This window comes from Bubalus kerabau, chromosome 10 (genome assembly GCF_029407905.1).
Source record: "Bubalus kerabau isolate K-KA32 ecotype Philippines breed swamp buffalo chromosome 10, PCC_UOA_SB_1v2, whole genome shotgun sequence".
Taxonomy (NCBI): Eukaryota; Metazoa; Chordata; class Mammalia; order Artiodactyla; family Bovidae; genus Bubalus; species Bubalus kerabau.
The window spans coordinates 104,801,276-104,827,881 of NC_073633.1; the positions used below are offsets into that span (position 1 = coordinate 104,801,276).

Genomic DNA, 26,606 nt, shown 5'->3' on the forward strand with positions numbered 1-26,606 from the left:
GGCACCTGGGACAAAAAGGCAGGGACCTTTAAGGATGTATAAGGCGGGGACTCAATCATCGAGGCATCCGGTGCAGCAGGGACATGCCTACTAGGCAAACACACATCCCCAGGTGGCTATGACCCTAAGACTGGTGGGAAGGCTTCAGAGAAAGCCACACTTGGGGTGAGTCTTGAAGGATGATAAAAATACAAACAAGGCACCTCAAGAGGAAGAAAAATCATGTGCAAAGTCACAGAAGTAATTAACTTGGCATACCCATGCTCTGAAAATTGCAAGAAGTTTAGTGTGAGAAGAAAGATCAATTTAGTAGGACAGGCCTCTAGAAAATAAAGCATTCTTTTACCTCGTGAGGTAGTACTGAGGTCACATGTTACACTAAGGAATGTGAACTGACAAAATCATTAAGGCATCTGAGCAAAGGACAGACAAAAACCAGCTCTAGGGGCAATGCGATGTTTGACAGAGAGACTTAAACGAGCAAGAGAGAGTTTCTGAAATCCACGAGAGATCTATGAGGACCTGAATAAGCAGGAGCAGTGGGAGTGGAGAATGAGGCCTGGGCAGGAGAACTATGTGGGTGACACGGTCTGTACTTGGTCACTGAGGGTATTCAAAGAATGGGTGGGAATGACGGTCTCAAATGAGACTCGAATTTCTGACGTGGGCAACCAAGTGATGGTACCATTCACCAAGACAAACTAAATACCAAGAGCAAACCCATCTACCAAAACATACTTCCTTGAAGAGGACTTCTATTTTAAAAAATGGGGGGCAACTTTATCTCTATTATGCTTCAGCCATAAATCAATTATGAAACTAAAAACTAATTCATTAATCAAATTTCTGTTCCCTACTGCAATGCTCAAACTATAGGAATTTATTTAAAACTACCCATAGAGAATCCAGTTGTTTGAAGAGAAATCTCTCCGATGGTTTTCCGAGTTTGGTATACCACACCTGTAGCTCTGGTATTTGACTCTGAAGAGGAAACACAAAGAAAGCACTGTTGAGTGATTCACCATCTTCTCTTGGAGGACTTCTAAAACCTGTACCAGCAAGAATGAACTAAGGACAAGGTGCATTCTATTTCTACCTACCAAAAGACCCACCTCAAACCTTAAGTAACAATCATTTCAAAAGTAGGAAGACATTATTCAAGCAAATACTTTATTTCCTACAAACACTGCAGATTTTTGGCAAATGTTAAAAAAGATTTGTATCTTTGCTTCAAAAATACTCATTATTATTATACCTATATAAAAAGCTTTTTAAGAATTTTCTGGCATTAAAAAACAATGCTTACACAATTACTAGAAAGTGCACTGTATATATTTCTGTATTCAAATCTAACAATAGGTAGAAATAACAACAATTTTGTGTCTTTTTATATCGAATGTTGTAAAGAGCAGTGCTGGAAAGCTTCCTCAACTACACAAATGATGCTCTACCAAAAAGAACAACCTTCTTGTAAGTGACTTTTGTTAGGATTCTTCACAAGCACAAAGAGCATTACCTCCTCGTGGCTTCTGTACTTCCTGACTAAAGCCAGTCAGCAAAGAGAAGACAACAAGTCATTTAACAATGCATATGAAAACTCTTAATAGCTGATAATATTTCACTTAAAAACTCCTAGTTCATGATAAAATATACAAATTCTCAAATCAAAACCAAAATAAAAGTTCCACTTATTTACTTACAAAAGAACCCTTAAGATCAAACGTTGCAAACTGATGTGACACATTGAAATAGGGAAGAAGTGGTCGTATACACTTGGAATGTTTATAACTCTAAGGAGAAAAAAAAATCATGTAAGTTATTCAGATGAGACATAGGACATTTTAAAGAAAAAGTCATTTACTGCACCTAGATTAACAGAAGTCACACACTATTGACAAAGAGTGTATTTTAAATTTTTAAAGACTATTTCTAACAAAACCTTTGTTGAATGTCTGTTGTGTGTGCCTATGCAATATTGCTCTTTACAACATCAGACTTTTCTTCTGTCACCAGTCACATCCACAATGTGAAATGTCTGTTCATTTCCAAGGCAAACCATTCAATACCACAGTAATCCAAGTCTAAACCCCAACCACTAATGTTGAAGAAGCTGAAATTGAATGGTTCTATGAAGACCTACCAGACCTTCCAGAACTAACACCAAAAAAAGATGTCCTTTTCATCATAGGGGACTGGAATACAAAAGTAGGAAATTAAGAGATACTAGAGTAACAGGCAAATTTGGCCTTGGAGTACAGAATGAAGCAGGGCAAAGGCTAACAGAGTTTTGCAAAGAGAATGCACGGGTCATGGCAAACACCCTCTTCCAACAACACAAGAGAAGACGCTACACATGGACATCACCAGATGGTCAACACCGAAATCAGACTGATTATATTACTTGTAGCTGAAGATGAAGAAGTTCTATACAGTCAGCAAAAACAAGACCAGGAGCTGACTATGGCTCAGATCATGAACTGCTTATTGCAAAATTCAGACTTAAATTGAAGAAACTAGGGTAAACCATTGGACCATTCAGGTATGACCTAAATCAAATTCCTTAAGATTATACAGCAGAAGTGACAATAGATCAAAAGATTAGATTTGATAGACAGAGTGCCTGAAGAACTATGGACTGAGGTTCATAACACTACACAGGAGGTGGTGATCAAAACCACCCCCAAGAAAAAGAAAACAAAAAGGCAAAATGGTTGTCTGAGGAGGCCTACAAATAGCTGAGAAAAGAGAAGCTATAGGCAAAGGGAAGAGGAAGGGTATCGCCATCTGAATGCAGAGTTCCAAAGAATAGCAAGAAGAGATAAGAAAGCCTTCCTCAGCGATCAATGCAAAGAAATAGAGGAAAACAACAGAATGGGAAAGACTAGAGATCTCTTCAAGAAAATTAGAGACACCAAAGGAACATTTCATGCAAAGATGGGCTCGATAAAGGACAGAAATGGTATGGACCTAACAGAAACAGAAGATACTAAGAAAAGGTGGCAAGAATACACAGAAGAACTGTACAAAAAAGATCTTCATGACCCAGATAATCATGATGGTGTGATCACTCACCTAGAGCCAGACATCTTAGAGTGAGAAATCAAGTGGGCCTTAGGAAGCATCACTATGAACAAAGCTAGTGGAGGTGATAGAATTCTAGCTGAGCTATTTCAAATACTAAAACTGATGCTGTGAAAGTGCTGCACTCAATATGCCAGCAAATTTGGAAAACTCAGCAGTGGCCACAGGGCTGGAAAAGGTCAGTTTTCATTCCAATACCAAAGAAAGGTATTGCCAAAGAGTATTCAAACTACCACACAATTGCACTCATTTCACACACTAGCAAAGTAATGCTCAAAATTCTCCAAGCCAGGCTTCAACAGTACATGAACCGTGAACTTCCAGATATTCAAGCTGGATTTAGAAAAGAAGAAAAATCTGAGATCAAATTGCCAACATCCATTTTATCATCAAAAAAGCAAGAGAATTCCAGAAAAACATCTACTTCTGCTTCATTGACTACACTAAAGCCTTTGACTATGTGAACCACAACAAACTGTGGGAAATTCATCGAGAGATGGGAATACCAGACCACATTACCTGCCTCCTGAAAAATCTGTAGGCAGGTCAAGAAGCAACAGAATCAGACATGGGACAACAGACTGGTTCAAAATTGGGAAAGGTGTATGTCAAGGCTGTATATTGTCACTGTGCTTATTTAACTTATATGCAGAGTACATCTTGAGAAATGCTGGGCTGGATGAAGCACAAGCTGGAATCAAGATTGCCAGGAGAAATATCAATAACCTCAGATATGCAGATGACACCACCCTTATGGCAGAAAGCAAAGAAGAACTAAAGAGCCTCTTGATGAAAGTGAAAGAGGAGAGTGAAAAAGTTTGTTTAAAACTCAATGTTCAGAAACTAAGATCATGACATCTGGTCCCATCACTTCATGGCAAATAGATGGGGAAACAATATAAACAGTAACAGACTATTTTGGGGGGCTCCAAAAATCACTGCCAATGGTGACTGCAGCCATGAAATTAAAAGACACTTGCTCCTTGCAAGAAAAGCTATGACCAATCTAGACAGCATATTAAAAGCAAACATTACTTTGCCGACAAAGGTCCGTCTAGTCAAAGCTATGGTTTTTCCAGTAGTCATGTATGGGTGTGAGAGTTGGACCATAACGAAGGCTGAGCACCGAAGAATTGATGCTTTTGAACTGTAATGTTGGAGAAGACTCTTGAGAGTCCCTTGGACCACAGAAAATCCAACCAGTCCATCATAAAGGAAATCAGTCCTGAATATTCACTGGAAGGACTGATGCTAAAGCTGAAGCTCCAAACTTTAGCTACCTGATGCAAATAGCCAACTCATTAGAAAAGACCCTGACGCTGAGAAAGACTGAAGGCAGGAGGAGAAGGGGACAACAGAGGACGAGATGGTTGATGGCATCACTGACTTGATGGACATGAGTTTGAGCAAGCTCCAGCAGATGGTGAAGGACAGGGAAGCCTGGCGTGCTGCAGTCCACAGGATCACAAAGAGTCGGACACGACTGAGCAACTGACCAACAACAACATTGTATATACCTACTCAAAATAAAACTTAATGGCATTTTGACTGAGTCAGACTTTGAATTCCAGAGTCATCTGATGGCACACACATAAGATTAAACTTATGCTCTGTTTTCTAAGTGATATACATCCAAAAAAAGGAAATGCTTGGGATGTTTTCACCAAGAAGGCATCTCACCCAAGTATAACCTTCAAATGCACAACTGCAGTCAGCTAAATATATACAACAAATCTCATTGTCAACATCACTTTTTCAAAATAATCATTACCATAAAGTAAAGGAAAAAAGGAAAGTGAAGTCACTCAGTCATGTTCGACTCTTTGCGACTCCATGGACCATAAACTACCAAGCTCCTCTGTCCATGGGATTTTCCAGGCAAGAATACTGGAGTAGGTTGCCATTTCCTTCTCCAGGGGATCTTTCCAACCCAGGGATTGAACCCAGGTCTCCCAAATTGCAGGCAGACGCTTTACCGTCTGAGCCACCTGGGAAGCCATCATTACCATGGTGTGGATCAAAGGAAGTTTGTGACATCGTTCCTACTTTATGGGATTTAACAATCACAGAGGACTTAACAATATAAGGTTCTGGGCCAGAGATTTTAATACCTCCTCTCAATAACTGACACACAACTAGCCAGAATATAAACAACGATACAGGTGATTTGAACAAAACTATCAAACAATTTGCCTGGATTAACATCTATAGGTCACTTCATTCATAAGTGCAGAATACATATTCTTTTCAACTGTACAAGGAACATTTACCAAAGTACACCACATTCTTAGCTATAAGAGAAGTCTTCATAAATTCAAAAAGATTCAAGTCCCACAAAGTCTATTCTCTGACCACAACAGAATTAAGTCAGAAATGAATAACAAAAATGTCTGAAAAAAATCTGCAAATATTTACAAATTAAATAACAAATTTCTAAATAATCTATGTCTCAAAGAAAAAAATAAAAGGGGAAATTAGAAAGAATTTTGAACTTACAAAAATAAAAACACAGCACAGCAGGATTTGTGGGATGCCACTAAAACAGAAACTTTAGCTTAAGATACTAGCAAAAGAAGAGCAAATTAAAACCAAAATAAGCACAGGGTATGGGATTCAGAGATAGAAACTACTAGGTATAAAACAGATAATCAACAAGGGTACACTGTAAAGCACAGAGAAATACAGACATTATATTGTAATAATTTTAAAGGCAGCATAACCTATAAAGTATTGAATCATTATGCTGGGTGCCTGAAACTAAGACAATATTGTCAATCAATTATATTTCAATAAAACTTTTAATTTAATTTAAAAAAACAAAGTAAGCAGAGGAAAGAAAATAATAGAGATGAAACGATAAATCAAACAAAACCAGAAAAACAAGACTGTATAATTGAGAAATCAAAAGCTGATTCTTTGAGAAGATTAACAGAATTGAATAAACTTATAGCCAGACTAATCATGAAACCAGGATAAGAAGAAAAAAAATACAAACTGCAATTATGAACATTAAGAGAGGTGACATCAATACAAAGTGTATATATATACATATGTATATATATACATATATACATATATATATATTAAGAGAACAGCGGGGAATAATAGCAGTAACTTTGTGCTGAGAAATTTAACAACTTAAATGAAATGGACAAATTTCCTTGAAGACACAAAAACCCAAAGCTCACTGAAGAAGATATGGACAAACTGAATATCCCTTTATCTGTAAAGGAAGTTGAAATTATAGTTAAAAAACTTTTCCACAAAGAAAACTATAGCCCCAGATGGCTTTACTGGGAAATTCAAGCCTCCCTGGGAGCTTGGCTCAAACAGGAAGTAAGAGCTAAGGCAGAGCTGTAAACCGCCCACCTGGGCATTGAAGCATGCCCCCATTACATATACAGAGCCTGTCAGCAAAGGCTGGGACACTTGCTAGTTCCAAACATGAGGAAAGCTGTACCATCATGATCTGACCACTAAGAAAACTGAGCAGAGATTTCAGTGGCCATACATGATAAAGCTTGCAAACTACAGAATCTGTTCAGGAAAGTCACAAAGCAAATAAACAGCAACAACCATGACAAAAAGCAACAACAAATGCTAGAGAGGAGAAAGAATCTGATGTCCAGAGTGTCCAGGTTATTTTATGTAACGTGTCTAGCTTTCAACAAATGATATATATATGATATATGATACAACAAATGATATATGATATTTGCAAAGAAACAGGAAAGAATGGCCCATATATGGATATAAAAGCAGTTGACAGAAACAATGTCTGAGAAAGCCTAGCCATTACCTATTAGATATTATACTCCTTAGACAAAACACATTAAAATATCAGGTATTTAAAAATGTTCAAAGAACTGAAGGAAACCATATCTAATGAGTAAAGGAGAGATCTGCTTCTAGAATGTCAGTGTGAGGAGCTCCATAAATATACTCCCAATGAAACTAGTGAAAATTATTTAAATATTAATAATGCTACAGTCTGGAAATGATCCTAAGGGCACACTACAAATACAGAAGTATTCAAGAAAATCTACTAAAACTCGGTATGAGCATCAAGAGTATATGGCATTTAAACCACAAGCCATCCCTCCCTGACTCTCTCAGGCTGGACTGACAGAAACTCCAGGCCAAGTAGGTACAGCCAAGAACATGGGGCTCCCTCACTCCCAGTTCCCAGGTGAAGGCAACAATATCTTTGGGAGAGAAGCAGAATATCAGTATTTCTCATGCCCTTTCCCTTCAGCTACTTGAAGAACTGGCAGAATTTCTTTAAAACCAAAGCTGCAAGAAAGATTTCCACGTAACTGTGTAGAATGGGGAAAAAAGGCATAAAGTTGGGTCCTTCACGCCTGGGATGAATCTGAAAGGAAGAGAAGGTTTGCACAGGTGGACCCTCAGCCCAGAGAGTGACCAGGTCAAGCCACAGACTGGTCATCCCAGTCCTGGGATCCTACATGGAAAAGAAAAGCTCCTTTTTTTTCTTTAAGGTGTTCAGTTACATTTTATGCTTTTTTCCCCGAATACTAACAAAGTGAATTAATCCAATAAAAACAACAAAGAATTACCATAGTTTCAACGATGACAGTGAGGTTACCTAAGCCATCCGTCAGAGCTACGTAGCTTCCTCCTTTCTCTAAATGGCCAACTGTCTTCAGGTAATACCAACCTGGTTGAGTAAACTGAGTAGTATGAGCTATAGAAAAGCAGAGAAAGACCCAAATAACATTAAAGTGGTGATAATAGGATTCTTCCAGAAATAAAAAGCTTTCTACTTACTTGAGGCTGAAAGAGAACAGAGTATGCCACCCCAAAATGTGCCACTTTAACATGCGTATTATTTTGAACTGCTGGCAATCAAGACCCAGAAGACTAAAGAAAAAATTTCTCTCTCCTTCAACTGCCTGAAAGAATCTAGATAGGAGACCCAGCCCAGAAAGAGAGCTATTACCAACAATAACTTTTTATCTGAAAGACTTATCTTCATGGCACAGCAAATATCTGTTCTTCTCTTCCGATGAATGGTCTTCTTCCCCTGTAAAGCTCCAGGTCCCTATCTCATTCCTTTGCTCAGGATGGCATTAAAAAGCCTCAATTGCCTGACTGCAAACTTGAGCCCCATATTTTTATGTACAAAATTAAAATGTGTTTTTTTCCTGGTGATCTGTCTTTTGTCAATTATTAGATTGACCAAAGAACCGAGACGCTTAAAAGGAAAACTTTCCCAAGTATGACTGAGTCTAACAGCTAATTTCTATTTTGGAAAAAATATTTGCCAGCCTCATGTTTCAACTTTTGAGTAATTAGCCTAGTTAAATGGTATAATTAAGGGAATATTCTTAGAATGACTGGTAAAAAATAAATAAACCACACTCTGTCAGTTCAAGACTACTGAAAAACTGCTTTATTCCAACAGTAAATAAAGTTATCTCCTCCCAGTTTTTGTTGATCTCTATTTAAACCACCTTAATATAACTACAAAGAATATGGTTTTCAAAAAGTTAACAAAATATTTCAAAAACTAAGCTTTATGGTTTTAAACAAGTTTATTTTCACAATACTTATTTATTGGGCACCTCCAAAGCTTGTCCTAGAAATGTACTGAGTGATACTCCTTGTCCCATTTTGGGAAGTGACAAAATTAACCCCCCAAGAAACAGTGACAAAATCATAAAAGTACGTTAGTTCACTGAAATAATGTGGGACCAACTATTTCAACATTTAAGGAGTTAACCAAATCCAATTTAAGGAGTTAATACAAATCCAAAACTTAGCATTTTCGTATTTATTAAAGAACAACCTGAGTTTAGAATAATGTCATGATTACATGGTTAATGTCATGACTATAAATCCCTGTGAAAAATACATCAACTGGAAAAAAGAGCTTGGTCTTAGAATAATCAAGAATGGAATACAGAGAGTAGCTTAGTTACCCGAAAGAGTCTTATAAAACACTAGGACAAATCTTGCTAAAACCGAGATACACTTAAAACCAATGTGTGTGTGCACACACATGCGTGCACACACACACACACAGTGTTTCTATAACTCCCGCTAAGTGCTTTCTGCTTTGTCTCTTAGAAAGAAAGGCAGGCAGTGAGGGATGGGATCTGAACCACACCTGATACCCAGATAGGAGCTTCCACCACGTAGTGCCCACTCCATGGCTCCTGAGCAGTCATCAGTCCACAACGCCCATATGGCAACTGCTGATAGTAACTGGCCACCAAGTTCCAAGCAATGGTGCTAAAAGATTGTTTGATAAAAGAGAAATACCAAGCAGCTTGTAATAAAAGTGTAAATGTCTAGAAGCCTATAGTATAAAAGACCTTAGCAAAGTTTACACAAATATATGCAAATGGTAAAATTACCACCCAAAACAAGAAAATTTAAGTTGCCTAAGTTCACCCACATTTTGAAAAATCAAGTGAGGGATGCAATATTTTTAATAGTGAATCATATAATAAAAAATACAAATGTATATGAGGTGCACAATTTTTACTGCACAACTGTATAACCAGAAAAAGAGTCACAACCTACCAGTACCACAAACGTGAGTCAAATACAGATAAAGACTTTATCTATACCGCTTTCTTTTTGACAGTCAGCCTTCTTAATGCCCCAGTTTCATGACATAATTTCATGACCTGATTCAGCGGCTGTAAAGTTTTACAATGAGAACTCTTAAGAGTCCGACGGCCAGGGCTCAAGTGATGGTGTAGGCAGACAGGGCAGGGCAAGAGAACCACACATAACTCTCTTGACACAAGAGGAGCCATTTAAGGCCTAAGCCAGTTTGTGATCTAAGCCTGCCCACAATGCTTGCCCCTGCAGAAGAGGTCTCAGTAGTAACTGATTTTAAGGGAACAAAAGCATCTAAGTCAGGGAAATAACTTAACCATATCTAAGACAATATATCAGACCCCAAAATAAGCTCTATTTCTGTTCGCAGCTTCCTGCCTTCTCTTTCTAGAGCTGACACGTGTTAGGTATAGGACGGATGAACGAAATAAGGCAAATGCTTAAATCACTGAATTTAGGTTGTAAGACTATGGAAGTCCATTGTACTTTTTTCTATTTATTATGCTTTGAAATTTTTCAAAATGAAAACCTTTAAACGTTTTAATAACTTACGAAGTCATGTAGCCATTGACGTAATTCTGATTCAATATGCGACCCCAGCAGCCTGCACCCATATCACCATTTACAGTGCTAAAATCTTCAGAAGACCAAAGCTTCTTCTTAGTCAACCTAGCATCCTTTACTGTAAGTGTCCCAGGGTAATGAGCTCTAGAAAAGAGAGGGAGGAAATGTAAAAAGTCAGAACAGGCACTTCCGTATATTTACTGAGTAAGTACCCTCCCTGGTAGTTCCGCTGGGAAAGAATCCGCCTGCAAGGCAGGAGACCCCGTTTCAATTCCTGGGTCAGGAAGATTCGCTGGAGAAGGGATAGGCTACCTACTCCAGTATTCGTGGGCTTCCCTGATGGCTCAGCCGGTAAAGAATCTGCCTGCAATCTGGGAGAGCTGGGCTCAATACCTGGGGAGGGAAGATCTCCTGAAGAAGGGAATGGCTACCCACTCCAGTATTCGGGCCTGGAGAATTCCATGGACTATTCCATGGGGTCACAGAGTCAGACGCAACTGAGCAACTACAACTTTCATTGAGTGAACAAACATACGTGTCTTTGCCAAGGTTTTCTATCTTAAAACAATGGGCAACTTCCAGGTAGATGTCAGGCTGTATGTAAGCATCTGCTTCCCACCCCTGGGTCTCAGGACGCCCTGAGGATGAGATGCACTTACAACGCACAGAAGCAGGGAGATCATCAGTGGGAAAGACCTCTTCCTGGAAACCATAACAAGAAGGGAAGGATGTCAACAGATGGAGGCAGCAGAAGAGGCCTAGAACATTCCAAGAGATGAATGAGGTGGAGACAGGATTCAGACTTCCCAGGGGATGTAATGAGCTTGGACAGTAGAAAGGAAGGAGTGAAAAAGAAAACCAAAAGTAAGACTTCCCTGGCAGCCCAGTGGTTAAGAATCCACCTTGCAATGCAAGGGACGCAGGTTCAATTCCTGGTCAGGGACCCACATGCTGTGAGGCAATAATGACAGAAGTGCACAGGCCACCACCAGAGAAGTTATCACAAGGAAGACCCAGTTCATTTGTTATAAAGAGATACAGTACTTATTTAATTTAAAAAAATACTAATGAGCTTATTTCATAAAGTATCAATAGTATTTCCTCCCCTGCTCTACCCCTCATACAGAGAAAGACAGCTTGGCATTTATTCCCCAGTAAAAACAAAAACACTAAAACAAAACCTACAAAAACCCAGAGGACTCTTCTTTGAATAAAAATAAGAAGTTATTAAACCCAGAGCAGTGGTGGTTCTCAACTTGGGTGATCTGTCTGGTGGAGAAGGCACAGCAGGAGTTGCTACCGTTATCTAGTGTGCAGAGACCAGAGACGCTGCTAAACAGCCTACAATGCCCCTAACATGTCCCCACAGCAAAGAACTATCCAGTGAAAAATATCAACAGTGCAGAGTTGGAGAAACCCTTCCCAGAGCAATGAACTTCTCCCTTCTTCTAGCATTTGGGAGGAGTCAACTGAAATATAAATGTATATTTAGTGTTCCAAGGCTAAAATATTGTCATAATGATGGTTGTGGAAGTGACTGATTATTGAATATAAAAACAATTAAGAAATTTCAAATGTAAAATAGAAAAGAGGCTAACAGTATAAGAGTTAGCACATGAACTCTAGGGAGAAGAGTGTATACTTCTTAAGACAACAACTACTGACAAAAAATTTAACAAAAATACAAGCAAAATAACAGAGACTGAATCATATCACAATTCTTATGTTTGTGGTTTGGAACAGTAGTATTCTTAACATTAAAAGAATGATTGTGAAGACCTATTTTAGTCTGGAAAATTCTGAAGGAGATGGAAATACCAGACCACCTTCCCTGCCTCCTGAGAAACCTGTATGTAGGTCAAGAAGCAACAGTTAGAACAGGACATGGAACAACAGACTGGTTCAAAATTGGGAAAGGAGTAAACCAAGGCTGTATATTATCACCCTGCTTATTTAACTTATACAGAGTACATCATGCAAAATGCCTGGCTGGATGAAGCACAAGCTGGCATCAAGATTGCCAGGAGAAATATCAATAATCTCAGATATGCAGATGACACTACTCTTATGGCAGAAAGTGAAGAAGAACTAAAGAGCCTCTTGATGAAAGTGAAAGAGGAGAGTGAAAAAGTTGGCTTAAAACTCAACATTCAGAAAACAAAGATCATGGCATCCAGTCCCATCACTTCATGGCAAATAGATGCGGAAACAGTAACAGACTTTATTTTCTTGGGATCCAAAATCACTGCAGATGGTGACTGCCGCCATGAAATTCAATGATGCTTGCTCCTTAGAAGAAAAGCTATGACAAACCTAGAGCGTGTATTAAAAAGCAAAGACATTACTTTCCCAACAAAGGTCTGTATAGTCAAAGCTATAGTCATGTATGGATGTGAAAGCTGGACCATAAAAATGCTGAGCACCAAAGAATCAATGCTTTTGAACTGTGGTGTTGAAGAAGACTCTTGAGAGTCCCTTGGACTGCAAGGAGATCCAACCAGTCCATTCTGAAGGAGATCAGTTCTGAATATTCATTGGAAGGACAGATGCTAAAGCTCCAATACTCTGGCCACCTGATGTGAAAGCTGACTTAATGGAAAAGACTCCGATGCTGGGAAAGATTGAAGGCATGAGAAGGGGATGACAGAGGATAAGATGGTTAGATGGCATCACCAGTTCAATGGATAGGAGTTTGAGCAAGCTCCGGGAGATGGTGAAAGACAGGGAAGTCTGGCGCGCTGCAGTCCATGGGGTCACAAAGAGCTGGGCATGAGTGAGCGACTGAAAAACAACAAACTTTAGTGTTTAGTTATTTAATTCCATTTCGGTCATGAATCTTTTACGAAAAAAAATCCTACTTGGGAATTAATTATCCTAGTAAAGATGAAGTAAGCACATCAATCTGGCGTTCCATGGTTTCCTAAGGAAAAATGAATATATAATAAAGAATATAAAATAAGGAATCAGAGGAAAATGAGATTCCACCTGAATCACTGACCTCAGGTGAAAACAGGCAGCTCGTCAGTACTGTAAAAATGCACACAGAGACCCGAAAAGAAAGCTAGCACCTGACAGGGTTCACAATTCATGTTCTGGAACTATAAATCCTAACTTGGAAAATCTGACTGCTATTCTCTGCAATTACATAATTTTAACAAACTGTAACATTTTGATCCATAAATCATAAATCAAATCCCTTATGATTATACAGTGGAAGTGAGAAATAGATTTAAGGGAATAGATCTGATAGACAGAGTGCCTGATGAACTATGGACTGAGGTTCGTGACATTGTACAGGAGACAGGGATCAAGACCATCCCCATGGAAAAGAAATGCAAAAAAGAAAAATGGCTGTCTGGGGAGGCCTTACAAATAGCTCTGAAGAGAAAAGAACTGAAAAGCAAAGGAGAAAAGGAAAGATATAATATATGAATGCAGAGTTCCAAACAACAGCAAGAAGAGATAAGAAAGCCTTCCTCAGTGATCAATGCAAAGAAATAGAGGAAAACAACAGAATGGGAAAGACCAGAGATCTCTTCAAGAAAATTAGAGATACCAAGGGAACATTTCATGCAAAGATGAGCTCAATAAAGGACAGAAATGGTATGGACCTAACAGAAGCAGAAGATATTAAGAAGAGGTGGCAAGAATACACAGAAGAACTGTACAAAAAAGAGCTTCATGACCCAGATAATCATGATGGTGTGATCACTGACTTAGAGCCAGACATCCTGGAATGTGAAGTCAAGTGGGCCTTAGAAAGCATCACTACGAACAAAGCTAGTGGAGGTGATGGAATTCCAGCGGAGCTATTTCAAATCCTGAAAGATGATGCTGTGAAAGTGCTGCACTCAATATGCCAGCAAATTTGGAAAACTCAGCAGTGGCCACAGGACTGGGAAAGGTCAGTTTTCATTCCAATTCCAAAGAAAGGCAATGCCAAAGAATGCTCAAACTATGACATAATTGTACTCATCTCACATGCTGGTAAAGTAATGCTCAAAATTCTCCAAGCCAGGCTTCAGCAATACGTGAACGGTGAACTTCCAGTTGTTCAAGCTGGTTTTAGAAAAGGCAGAGGAACCAGAGATCAAATTGCCAACATCTGCTGGATCGTGGAAAAAGCAAGAGAGTTCCAGAAAAACATCTATTTCTGCTTCATTGACTATGCCAAAGCCTTTGACTGTGTGGATCACAGTAAACTGTGGAAAATTCTGAAAGAGATGGGAATACCAGACCACCTGACCTGCCTCTTGAGAAACCTATATGCAGGTCAAGAAGCAACAGTTAGAACTGGACATGGAACAACAGACTGGTTCCAAATAGGAAAAGGAGTACATCAAGGCTGTATATTGTCACTCTGCTTATTTAACTTATATGCAGAGTACATCATGAGAAACGCTGGGCTGGAAGAAGCACAAGCTGGAATCAAGATTGCCAGGAGAAATATCAATCACTTCAGATATGCAGATGACACCACCCTTATGGCAGAAAGTGAAGAGGAACTAAAAAGCCTCTTGATGAAAGTGAAAGAGGAGAGTGAAAAAGTTGGCTTAAAGTTCAACATTCAGAAAACGAAGATCATGGTATCTGGTCCCATCACTTCATGGGAAATAGATGGGGAAACAGTGGAAACGGTGTCAGACTTTATTTTTTGGGGCTCCAAAATCACTGCAGATGGTGACTGCCGCCATGAAATTAAAAGATGCTTACTCCTTGGAAGGAAAGTTATGACCAACCTAGATAGCATATTCAAAAGCAGAGACATTACTTTGCCAACAAAGGTCCGTCTAGTCAAGGCTATGGTTTTTCCTGTGGTCATGTATGGATGTGAGAGTTGGACTGTGATGAAAGCTGAGCACCGAAGAACTGATGCTTTTGAACTGTGGTGTTGGAGAAGACTCTTGAGAGTCCCTTGGACTGCAAGGAGATCAAACCAGTCCATTCTAAAGGAGATCAGCCCTGGATGTTCTTTGGAAGGAATGATGCTAAAGCTGAAACTCCAGTACTTTGGCCACCTCATGCGAAGAGTTGACTCCTTGGAAAAGACTCTGATGCTGGGAGGGATTGTGGGTGGGAGGAAGAGGGGACGACAGAGGATGAGATGGATGGATGCCATCACTGACTCGATGGATGTGAGTTTGAGTGAACTCTGGGAGATGGTGATGGACAAGCAGGCCTGGCGTGCTGTGATTCATGGGGTCGCAAAGAGTCCGACATGACTGAGCGACTGAACTGAACATTTTGATGATCTGATCTAAGTCACTTCAAAGTCTTGTCTGACTCTCTGCGACCCTGTGGACTATAGCCTTTCCAGTTCCTCTGTCCATGGGATTTTCCAGGCAAGAATAATGGAGTGGGTTGCCATGTCCTCCTGGGGATCTTCCTGACCCAGGGATCAAACACGTATCTTTTACATCTCCTGCACTGGTAGACAGGTTCTTTACCACTAACACCACCTGGGAAGCCCTTATTCTATATCCCAGAACTTCATTCCATGATCATAATATTCAGTTTTGACACCTCAAGGAAATGCTAATTTTAAGACTCATCTAGTTATCACTCAGTCAAATATATATCTGGTATGTCTCTGGTAAAAATAAAAAATACTCAATATAAAAAATAATACCCTGGAAAATATCATGCTATAATGCTATTAATGATCTCTAGATATTAAGATTTTGAGTAAGTTCCAACTCTATAGTTTTCTACAGTTTCCAAATTTTCTATAAAGAGTATGACTTATCTTTAAAATCCCAAAAAGCATCTCTTTCAAAACTATAGAAATAGGTATTATATTGCTCATTCAGAAAATAAAGAAACTGTTACATTTTAAACCTGAATGATTTATCAAATAATCTGAGAAAAGAGGGTTAGAACTGATACTAAAATCCAGGTCTCTTGTGATGCCCAGATCTACAGTTCAACAAAATAATGTAAAAGTTCTTTAAGAATAATTTTTAAATGCATATAATTAGGCAAAACGTCTCTATCATTTCATGGCATGATTTTTCAAACTTTAAATGACAAGATTAAGATCACTGAAAGTAAACCAAAGTTTGTCCTATCAGAAAAACATATGTGTATTACAGGAGAAATAAAACTTATAGACAAGGTGGATCATGGTAGCAGCCCAGTTTCTGAAACTCCACACTATACTCCTCCTGAAACCAAATAGACCAATCTCATGATGGAAATTAAAACCCACACACAATATCCCCATCAAAACCAGGTGGCAGAGAGTCCCCAGGAGTCTTGCAGCATCGGGACTGGGCAGGATCAGCAGACAGAACGTGGAGACAGTGGAGGTGACAGGTGACCAACAGGCACTCATTCCACAGGGGCAGACCCCACCCTGATGGAAGCACTGACAACAACTGGCTTCACAGGCTGGAAACTGGGCCAAGGCCCCAACAACAAATTCACTAAGAGGTTAAACACAATACTGTCACAGTTTAAACCAGATTGGTCCAATAGGAATACAATGTGAGCTATACAAAGTAACTTTAAATCTTAGTAGCTATGTTTAAAAAAAAAAAAACAAAATTTTAATCATATATTTTAACCCAACATACCCAAAATACTATCATTCAACACATGTAATCAATATGAAAAATAATTAATAACTTAGTTTTCTATTATTAACACATCTTTAAAATCCAGTGTGTGTGCTTTACACTTATAACACTCCTCAGTTCAGACTAACCACATTTCAAGCATTTCGTAACACCTGTGGCTAGTGGTCCCCATACTAAACAATACAAACTGAAACTCTTAACTATTTCAGAAATAGGCAGGAAATAATCTAAGTTATGGATTTTCCAGTAGTCATGTATGGATATGAGAGTTGGACCATAAGGAAGGCTGAGCACCAAAGACCTTTTTGAACTGTGGTGTTGGAGAAGGCACTTGAGAGTCCCTTGGACTGCAAGGAGATCCAACCAGTCCATTCTAAAGGAAATCAGTCCTGAGTGGTCACTGGAAAAACTGATGATGAAGCTGAGGCTCCAATACTTTGGCCACCTGATAGGAAGAGCTGACTCATTTGGAAAGACCCTAATGCTGGGAAAGATTGAAGGCAAGAGGAAAAGGGGACAACAGAGGATGAGATGGTTGGATGGCATCATTGCTCCAACTCATGTCCATTGAGTCAAACTCTGGGAGATAGTGAAGGACAGGAAAGGCTGGTGTGCTGCAATCCATGGGGTCACAAAGAGTCGAACCCGAATGAGAGACTAAACAACAACAAATCCTTTCTGGAATGGTAGAGTCTCACCATGAGAATAAGCTCCTTGAATGAGAATCCAAATCGAGCAAGACAGGAACACTTAGCGGGAGGGAGAGACAACACTGCCTTCATAATTTCTAAAATGTAAACACTACTCTGCCCCTTAATCTAAATAAAATCATGTTTTGTATTTCTGAACACTGACACAATATTTCAAAAGTCATCAATACATTATTACATTGTCATAGAAAGATTCCCAAAATACACACCTTTCAAAGAAAAAAAGGAATGAAGTATCATTTATACATGCTTTAGTTAAGTAAATACAAGAAAGCAAGCTTCTGAAAATATAATCAAAAGGGGAAAAGCAGGCAAAAACAAAGGCGCCGTTGACTGAGCAACCAACCAGAAACTGTTCATTCTCAAAGTAAAACATTCCTTACCCTATTACATCAATCACCTTCAAGAGCTCAGGGTCAAGCAGCATAGAAGCAGAAATGGGCTCCCAGAGATTATCACTCGCTATGATTTTCACGTGCTGGAGACCTTGATGGTTCAGCATTCTTCTTAACACCTTTCAGAGAGAGAAGCAGAACACAGGAAAGGTTAAAAATGAGTTTTCAGCTGCTGACTTACAACCAAGTGAGCTAAAGTGTCTTCAGATTCAATAAGCAGGATGAGAGTGTCAACATTATTTCTCAATAGAAATGTGCCCCATGTGGAGAGGTGAAAAAACACTGTCACTAAAATAATCTACTTCATGGGAATGTAAAAAGAAAAAAAAAAAAAAACCCAAGAGGCAAAAATATTTTAGAAGGATTTTCCCTCTGACTTTAAAATTATGTTTAGCCATAGAAAATTTGGGTGCAATGGTGGAAAATTTTTTTTAAAAAATCAGAGTAGTAATATCCATAAAAAAACACTACTCTGATATGAATTCTTACAGGAATTTTCTTATGCTGCTGCTGCTGCTGCTGCTGCTAAGTCGCTTCAGTCGTGTCCGACTCTGTGTGACCCCATAGACGACAGCCCACCAGGCTCCGCCGTCCTTGGGATTTTCCAGGCAAGAGTACTGGAGTGGAGTGGGTTGCCATTTCCTTCTCCAATGCATGAAAGTGAAAAGTGAAAGTGAAGTCACTCAGTTGTGTCCGACTCTTTGCGACCCCATGGACTGCAGCCTACCAGGCTCCTCCGTCCATAGGATTTTCCAGGCAAGAGTACTGGAGTGGGGTGCCATTGCCTTCTCCAGTTTTCTTATGGAGACACAGTAAATTGGGATCAGATTAAATACACATTGCCTGGTGGGCTCCAGAGGGTGGTAAAGAGTCAGACACAACTGAGCACACACACATGAAATGCTTAAACTTTTCATTTTATTTTGAGCATTTTGCAATGTCTTTAAATATTCTGCCATTACTTAAAATACTACAATTATTAGAATTCTGCATCATGCTATAAGTAGAAACAAGAAATATTCTATTGTTACCCTCAACGCTTTCATAGGTATACACAGCACAGGCAATAAAATCAGTCTGTAGGACTACCCACCCACCAGATTAAAAACAACAAGCTAAATTGTAACAGGAATAAATTCACAGAGCACAGAGCACTTTGTTTTGTGCTTGGGCCCCAAGAGGGCCCTGAAAGAAGCACAAGACAGGGTCCTCGCTGTCCAGTGGCAAACACACTCGCCAGCACGCTAACACTAACAGGGTGTCCTAGACAATCACAGAGTGGTCCATACTGAGAAGTATGGACTGCCAATACATGCAGTAGGACCCAAGAAGAGGGGACATCATTTCACCCAGGAGCAGAAGATGCCAATCTCAAAACAGTAGTTCTCGATGGACGGCTGTGTGTGAACTTACTGCGACACCCCCCACGTACTCTGAACTATCAGGCTCATAGTTGCAGGCGCTCAGTAAATATTGATTAAGGGGGAACAAAGAATTTCACAAGCTCTCTTTTCACATTCTGAGTTTTCTGAACTAAAGAAATTTCCAAATAATGTGCTCTCACCAATTCCACTCTGAAAGCAATCTGAACAGATCCTTAGAGATCAACTAACTCTCACGAGTTGGACACAACTTGGCGTTTAAACAACAAACAACTCAAGATTCAGTAGGACTGAGAATCCCGAGCTCTCTGTTAGGAGACCAGCTTGAGTCTCATCATTCTGAAGTTCTTTCTTACTCTTACAGAGAGGAGGGAGAGAAACTCAGTCACATTTGTATTTATCATGATGATGTATCTATTTTTTCTAATTCTATTCCTAGACCATCATCTCTAAAATTGCTTACTTTTTAATATGGTATATTCAAATAATACTCTAAAATATACAAGTCTAGAAACTGTGTTTTATACATAAATTGCCAAAATGAGGATGAAAAGCAGCATTCTTTGAGCAAAGCTTTATCTAATGTATTCCAAATGTTTTTGCTGTGGAATCTTTCCCTTTCCACCCTCCCTCTCCCCCAACAAAAGTCTAGACAGAAGTATTACTTATAAGATAAATGAAAAGGATGCTGTTCTGATTGAACTGAACAAGGGTCCAGAGACATCCATTTCCATTCACTACGCTCAGATCCTATAAGGGATTTTCCAGACACAACTGAAAAACAAAGTCAATCATAAATACAGTGTGGTGACGTCACTCAGTTGTGTCCAACTCTTTGTGACCCCAGGGACTGTGGCCCACCAGGCTCCTCTGTCCATGGGATTTTCCAGGCAAGCATACTGGAGTGGGCTGCCATGTCCTTCTCAAGGGGTCTTCCTGACACAGGGATAAAATCTGGGTCTCTCGCATTGCAGGCAGATGCTTTACCATCTGAGCCACCAGGGAATCCCAAATACAATGTCAACAGCAAAAATAAAAGAAAAAAATAGCCTTGCCATCTTCACATACATTGCTTGTCTGTACTATACTTATTTCTACTCTTAAAGACAAATCCTTATTATTTCCAGGGGCCATCTTACTATACTATATGGAATATATATTCATTAAGCTTATTGAATCTGAATACCTGCATTCATGTGCCATTATTGAACTCTCTCTCATGGGCCTTTTAACAAACAGGACACAGATTCTAGGAAAATATTACTACAAAAATGGCAAATGCAAACTACAAGTTAGTTCCTAAGATGTGTTACTGCAGGCAAACTACAGTTTGAGAGAAAAGCAAACAAAGTCTAAAACATTTAGAACACTGACGATGAGTCTTGGAATAGGAATTAGTCTTTCAAATCAGGCAAGCTGAATTAGAATGCAAAGGAATATGCAACAGGCTCTTAATAGTAAAAACAAATAAATAAATAAAACAACCACCTTAGTTGCAGACCATTAGCTTAAAACAAAAATGAAACTAAATTCTAATGCTTTTAAAGCTTCTTTCAAATAAAATACACACAGCTAAAAACAAACATATGGGCTTCCCTGGTGGCTCAGATGGTAAAGCGTCTGTCTGCAATGCGGGAGACCTGGGTTTGATCCCTGGGTTGGGAAGATCCCCTAGAGAAGGAAATGGCAGCCCACTCCAGTATTCTTGCCTGGAAAATCCCATGAACAGAGGAGCCTGGTAGGCTACAGTCCATGGGGTCGCAAAGAGTCGGACATGACTGAGCGATGTCACTTTCACTTTCACTTCTTTCAAAGAGAACATGTGTAATCCCAAGGTGGGGGTTGGCGGGGCGGGGGGTGGGGGACTTGAAATGTCAAGTTTGGGAAGATGAGAGTTCATCACAGCAACACGGTCTACCTGACTATAGGGCTACACGGGATACGGGCACTAACTTGGCTTCTGCTCTGTCTTCCTGCTGCTCTCATCAGACCTGTACTCATCCTAGTCCCAGCTTGCCACTAACGACTCCTCGCCCTCCACGGCCACCCACCCCCCCTGCCGCACTCTCACCCCTTCGCTGGTAATGCCTGCCCCCTGCAGTTAACTTTGAGTTACCCGGCTCTGGCTGCATTCAATCCTCTCAATCTATGCCTTCTCCTCCACACAACTAGTGACTAAATCATGCCGTTAATCCAAAACACACCAGCCTATTGATGGCTCAGTGCCCCTGCTGGTCTAATCCGTCTTTCTCCACTTGCTCTGCCCCCAAACCCCTTAACTTCTCCGTCTTCACGTCTTCCCAATGGCATCGTCTGCCTTAGCAACTTGTGGAGTTCATATCCATCCCAGCTTGAAGATTCCAACTAGTCTTTAAATAGAATTCCCTAATCTCAGACACAGGCATCACCTCCTCTCTGCGCCCCCTGACAAGCACTATTCTACTAAAGAAATCATGACTGATATTTCAGTTGGTCATATGGGACTCTACAGTCCCCAAATGTGAACTCTTTTTGGGTAGAAAAAGCACGTTTTATCCTTGTATTCCAAGCACATATACGTTGTCTGACAAACTAGGTGTTGAGTAAATGCTTCCTGGCTGACTGACTGAATAAATAAATGAAATAAATTTAGTGGATATGATGTGCTTAAAAGAATAAGACACTCAATTTAAAGAAAAAAAAATGTAACCATGAAATTCTATTTCTTAGAGAAAAGACATAATAAAACAAGACAGAACTATAAAGTAAACCAGAGAATATCTCCACTTGAAAAGTTAAACTGCCATCTGTTTTCCAGTGATGGGAAGGGCTATTACTCTCAGATTTTCCTTTCCTAAAAAATAGCAATAACAATAGCTACCCCATAAAGGGGCAGTAAGAATTAGAGAGAGATAAATATTTAGGCAAAGTACCTCTAAAAGAAACACACTTTGCAAATATTAGTTGCTATCTATTTGCTAATCACAAATAGAAACATACAACACACTCCAATGTAACAGGAGAAAGAAAGGAAGAAACAGGAAAAAGAAACAAGAAAGAATTTCTTGTTTCCAAAGAAACCGAGAATGAGATAATATACTACAAATTTGATACATGACAATGAAAGAAAAATTTACATTTCTTGACATTCTAAAAATCTAAATGATATAGTTGTTCCATAACAATTATCATAATTATACAAATAATGAATTTTTAAATAGGAAAATTCACCACAACTCTATAGACAAAGGCAATTTGGGGATTAGAAGGAATTATATAATTTTATGTTACAACTGGCAAAACACATCACTGTGCTGTAAAAAATGCAGTGTTCCTACTACTGATTTCCATGGAACTATAAAGGGATTTTTCACTAATAACTTAAAGATAAAAAGATTTTAAAGTTGTACAGACCTTGATATAATTAATGTCAAATGCCCTCTCATTCCAAATCTGCAAAACAGAAAGTCAAAATGTCAGAATTGTAAGATTTTGTGCCAGAAAGTAAACGCTACCACTAAGATGCCTCTTCTCTCACCATCTTTCATATTATCTGGAAAGCCATTTTTTCTTACTTAATAGAATGTCCTGCTATCAAATTTATAGATACTTATGCTGCTGCTAAGTCGCTTCAGTCGTGTCTGACTCTGTGCGACCCCATAGACGGCAGCCCACCAGGCTCCTCCGTCCATGGGATTCTCCAGGCAAGAACACTGGAGTGGGTTGCCATTTCCTTCTCCAATGCATGAAAATGAAAAGTGAAAGTGAAGTCGCTCAGTCATGCCCGACTCTTAGCGACCCCATGGACTGCAGCCTACCAGGCTCCTCCATCCATGGGATTTTCCAGGGAAGAGTACTGGAGTGGGGTGCCATTGCCTTCTCTGATAGATATTTATAAGACAACATAAATTTTAATTAAAATAGTGTTTTTAAAAACCTTAACATATTTGGAGGGTATTTTTCGAAAAGTCACTTACTCCAGAGATTTCTAAAAATGGAATATTAAATAATTCAATAAAGATTGACAAGACAGTGTATGCCAGGAACTACGGCAGGCACTAGACACGTGCCACACATAGGACTGTGGCAGTAATTCTCACCAGTCCCTACAAGCACCCCTGGAAGCCAAGTATTAATAAGGACACTACACAGGGGTCATGTCTTTAGCACACACAGAGAATCACAGTGATGTGTGCCATCATGAAAGCAAACTCTTAATGAAGACAGATAAAAGGAACATGCACAAATCTCTCAGGCTTATAATCAACAGCATGAGGTTTCGGGGTTGAAATAGAACTTCACTAAGACTTTCATTTTGCACCTGAGAGATGGGCATAGCTTCCAAATACTCTTTTCACTCAAGTGATTCTGGTGGTGGTGGTTCAGTCGCTAAGTTGTGTCCGACTCTTGCAGCCCCATGGACTGTAGCCCACCAGGCTCCTCTGTCCATGGGATTCTCCAGGCAAGAATACTGGAGTGGGTTGCCATGCCCTTCTCCAAAGGATCCTCCTGACCCAGGTCTCCTGCACTGCAGGCAGATTCTTTACCAACTGGAAAGTGATCTTATGAAAGAAACTTCCTTACCATGGTGTGTGGTTATAAAGAGTCTAAAAGAGATGTGAATAACACATTTTCTGACAGAAACATTTTCTGTGACTTTACCATAATAGAATGTTGCAAGACTCACACCTACATTTAGTTTCACTATGGGTTAAAAATACTTGGTATTTAAGAAAGTTCTCAAACACAACAAACTTTCAGTTATAATCTAGAGAAGCATAACAAAAACAGTATGTTCTTGCTTCTGGCCTCCTACAGCCCCTGGCTTGCACTCATGCCCCGTATAGGGTCCTAGGGCCCTGTCGTGCACCTGCTGCAGTGTCTGCCCCTCTCACTCAGCTCAAGGGCTGATTAACCGTGCCCCCCCACCCAAGATATATTGGTCACAATGCCTGCAACACAGGAGCGGCTCTGTAATTGCTGGCTAACTGCACGAAAGCTTTTAAAATCAGTTTTGACAGCATATTTATTAGCCAAAGTGTATAGAGACCCACTGTGTATGTATGAGGCTCTGTGGGGGCACAGTGCGGGGTGAGGCATGCCTCCAGCCAGCCAACAGACCAGCTAGAACCACAAGATGTTAGGCCTCGCATTTTTAAATCATTAAAAGGGGTTAAGCAACAGCTCAGGACAAGAGTAGGCATATTTCTAACAGCCTGCCTAATCAGACCCACCATTCGTATTTTTTACAGCCTGAAAGCTAAAAATGGATTTTACAATTTTAAGCGGTTACATTTTAAAGGGTTATATAATTACCTACATAATATCCTTAATATTGTCTTCTGATCCACAAAACTTAAAATATCTACTCTCTAGCACTTTTAGAAGTCTGCTACTCTCTACTTTAGAACCACAGAAGATTGAGGGAGCAAAATTAGATTAATCACTAAACTATAAAAGTAAAAACACATTATTGTTGTAAGAATTATTAACAGAAAAACTAGGGAAAGCTTAGAAGAAGGAGAATGTGAGCTGGGGTGGTACCAAAAACAAAACAGAAACCGTGCAGGGAGGCATAAACTACATACAGGTTTCAAAAGCAGGAAGATGTGGATGGACAGAGAGGAAGGATCAGTGGTGACACAGCAATAATTTGTCAACAGACACCAACAGAACAAATTAGTCTCAGAACACAAAGATGTCAACAAAGTGCCAGAAATTACTTTAAAAATTATAAATAAATGTTCAAAGCTTAATCATGTTCTGAAAAATAAATTACTGACTCCGATATAATCAATGTCCAGGTCATGATAATGCTTGGAGCCCACAATCCAGGTCACGATGTAGTAGGCGGTCAGCTGGAGATTGACATAAGGCCAATTGAAGCCCTTCCCCAGCCATCCAGGGAACGACCATGGCAGCCCTGTGGAGACGAACAGGCAGAGTTGGATCAGGTGTAACAGTGTGGGCACCACTAAAACCAAAGCAAAGCAAGCAGAAGGGCCACCAACACAGCCTAAGCACACAGCCAGCAAAGGTCTGACGACAGCAAGACCCATGCCACGCTCAAATGCTCAAACTCCCTTCCAGTTTATGAGCACGGTAACTCCTTACTGATCCTGAGAGTCACGTTTCGTGATTCTAAGGGCTCTTTCAATAAAAAGAAATAAAAACAAACAGAAACCCTTTTCTCAATGATATTTACCAACAGAAACAAATGTACATATAACTTAATATCCCCACCCCTGCTAAAAAGATATTCAATGTACAATTTTTGTTCTCTGAAGGCAAATCAAAGAGTTTTGAAAGGCTTATGCTTAACCTGGTGACTCAGACAGTAAAGATATCTGCCTGCAATGCAGGAGACCCTGGTTTGATCCCTGGGTCAGAAAGATCCCCTGGAGAAAATAGCTATCCACTCCAGTATTCTTGCCTGGAGAATTCTATGGACAGAGGAGCCTGGCAGGCTCCAGTCCATGGCTCACAAAGAGCTGGACATGACTGAGCGACTAACACTATGCTTAACTACTTCTGGGAGGCAAGCACAATACAAATTCCTCACTCACCACTACGTCTTCTTACAACCTGAAGCTATCTAAATACTAATTAGGAAGGTCATCAAACTTTGCAAACTACTTTTTCTTTACGGCAATATAAGTGCCGGTGACTCAGTAGGGAAATAGCCCTTTGTTATATGATATTGAACAAATAATCCACATTCTTCTAATACCCCAGTTATTATTAAGTTTAAAAAAGAGAAAGAGACAGAAAAGAAGCACTAATTATGATTCTAAATCCTAATTCGCTTACTAATATATTAAAATAAGATCAACATTAAGTTCCTTAACTGTTAATATGTTACGAATCTAGTTTACCACTGAAAAAAAATAAAATCAAAATGACAAAATGCTTATCTTTCTAAACTCCAGAAGAATGCCTAAGTTGTATCTACACAAGAAATGTGACATTAAAATAATGAAATGTTTTAAAACAGTGAAATGCCAAATACATTCTGAAGGCCCGCCATGAGTAAGTCTTTGTTAGGACAGGGTTCAGCCTGCCAGATTTTCTGCATTTAAATGGGAACTGACCTTGAAAGCAGCCCAGGGGTTAAGTATGTGAGGAAGTCAATGATGCTTTTTACTGCTCAATTTCTGAAAACACTTACTTAAGTCCATTTAGAAAAAACACACTGACTCCTCATTTTTTTTTACTTAGAAAAACTTACGCTTGTCCTTTGATGGTTGAAAATTATTTTAAAAATAACGTGACGTTAACCCCTATAAGCTAAGACCACAGCAAGAAAAAGAAATGCGAAAAGATTGT

The 26,606-nt window shown here is 39.5% G+C and overlaps 1 protein-coding gene across 2 annotated transcripts in view; it reads right to left on the reverse strand.

Annotated features, from left to right (window-relative positions):
* The window catches only part of GALC (galactosylceramidase), a 57,140-nt gene that overhangs the window by 14,114 nt on the left and 16,420 nt on the right, over positions 1-26,606 (reverse strand). For both annotated transcript variants that reach the window (XM_055538830.1, XM_055538831.1), the window contains exons 5-12: positions 25,064-25,203; positions 22,695-22,733; positions 17,908-18,038; positions 10,225-10,380; positions 9,212-9,336; positions 7,659-7,786; positions 1,701-1,790; positions 895-981 (exon numbers count right to left, since the gene is read on the reverse strand). In XM_055538830.1, the coding sequence (XP_055394805.1) occupies positions 895-981; positions 1,701-1,790; positions 7,659-7,786; positions 9,212-9,336; positions 10,225-10,380; positions 17,908-18,038; positions 22,695-22,733; positions 25,064-25,203 (896 nt within the window). The remainder of the gene's footprint in view (positions 1-894; positions 982-1,700; positions 1,791-7,658; positions 7,787-9,211; positions 9,337-10,224; positions 10,381-17,907; positions 18,039-22,694; positions 22,734-25,063; positions 25,204-26,606) is intronic.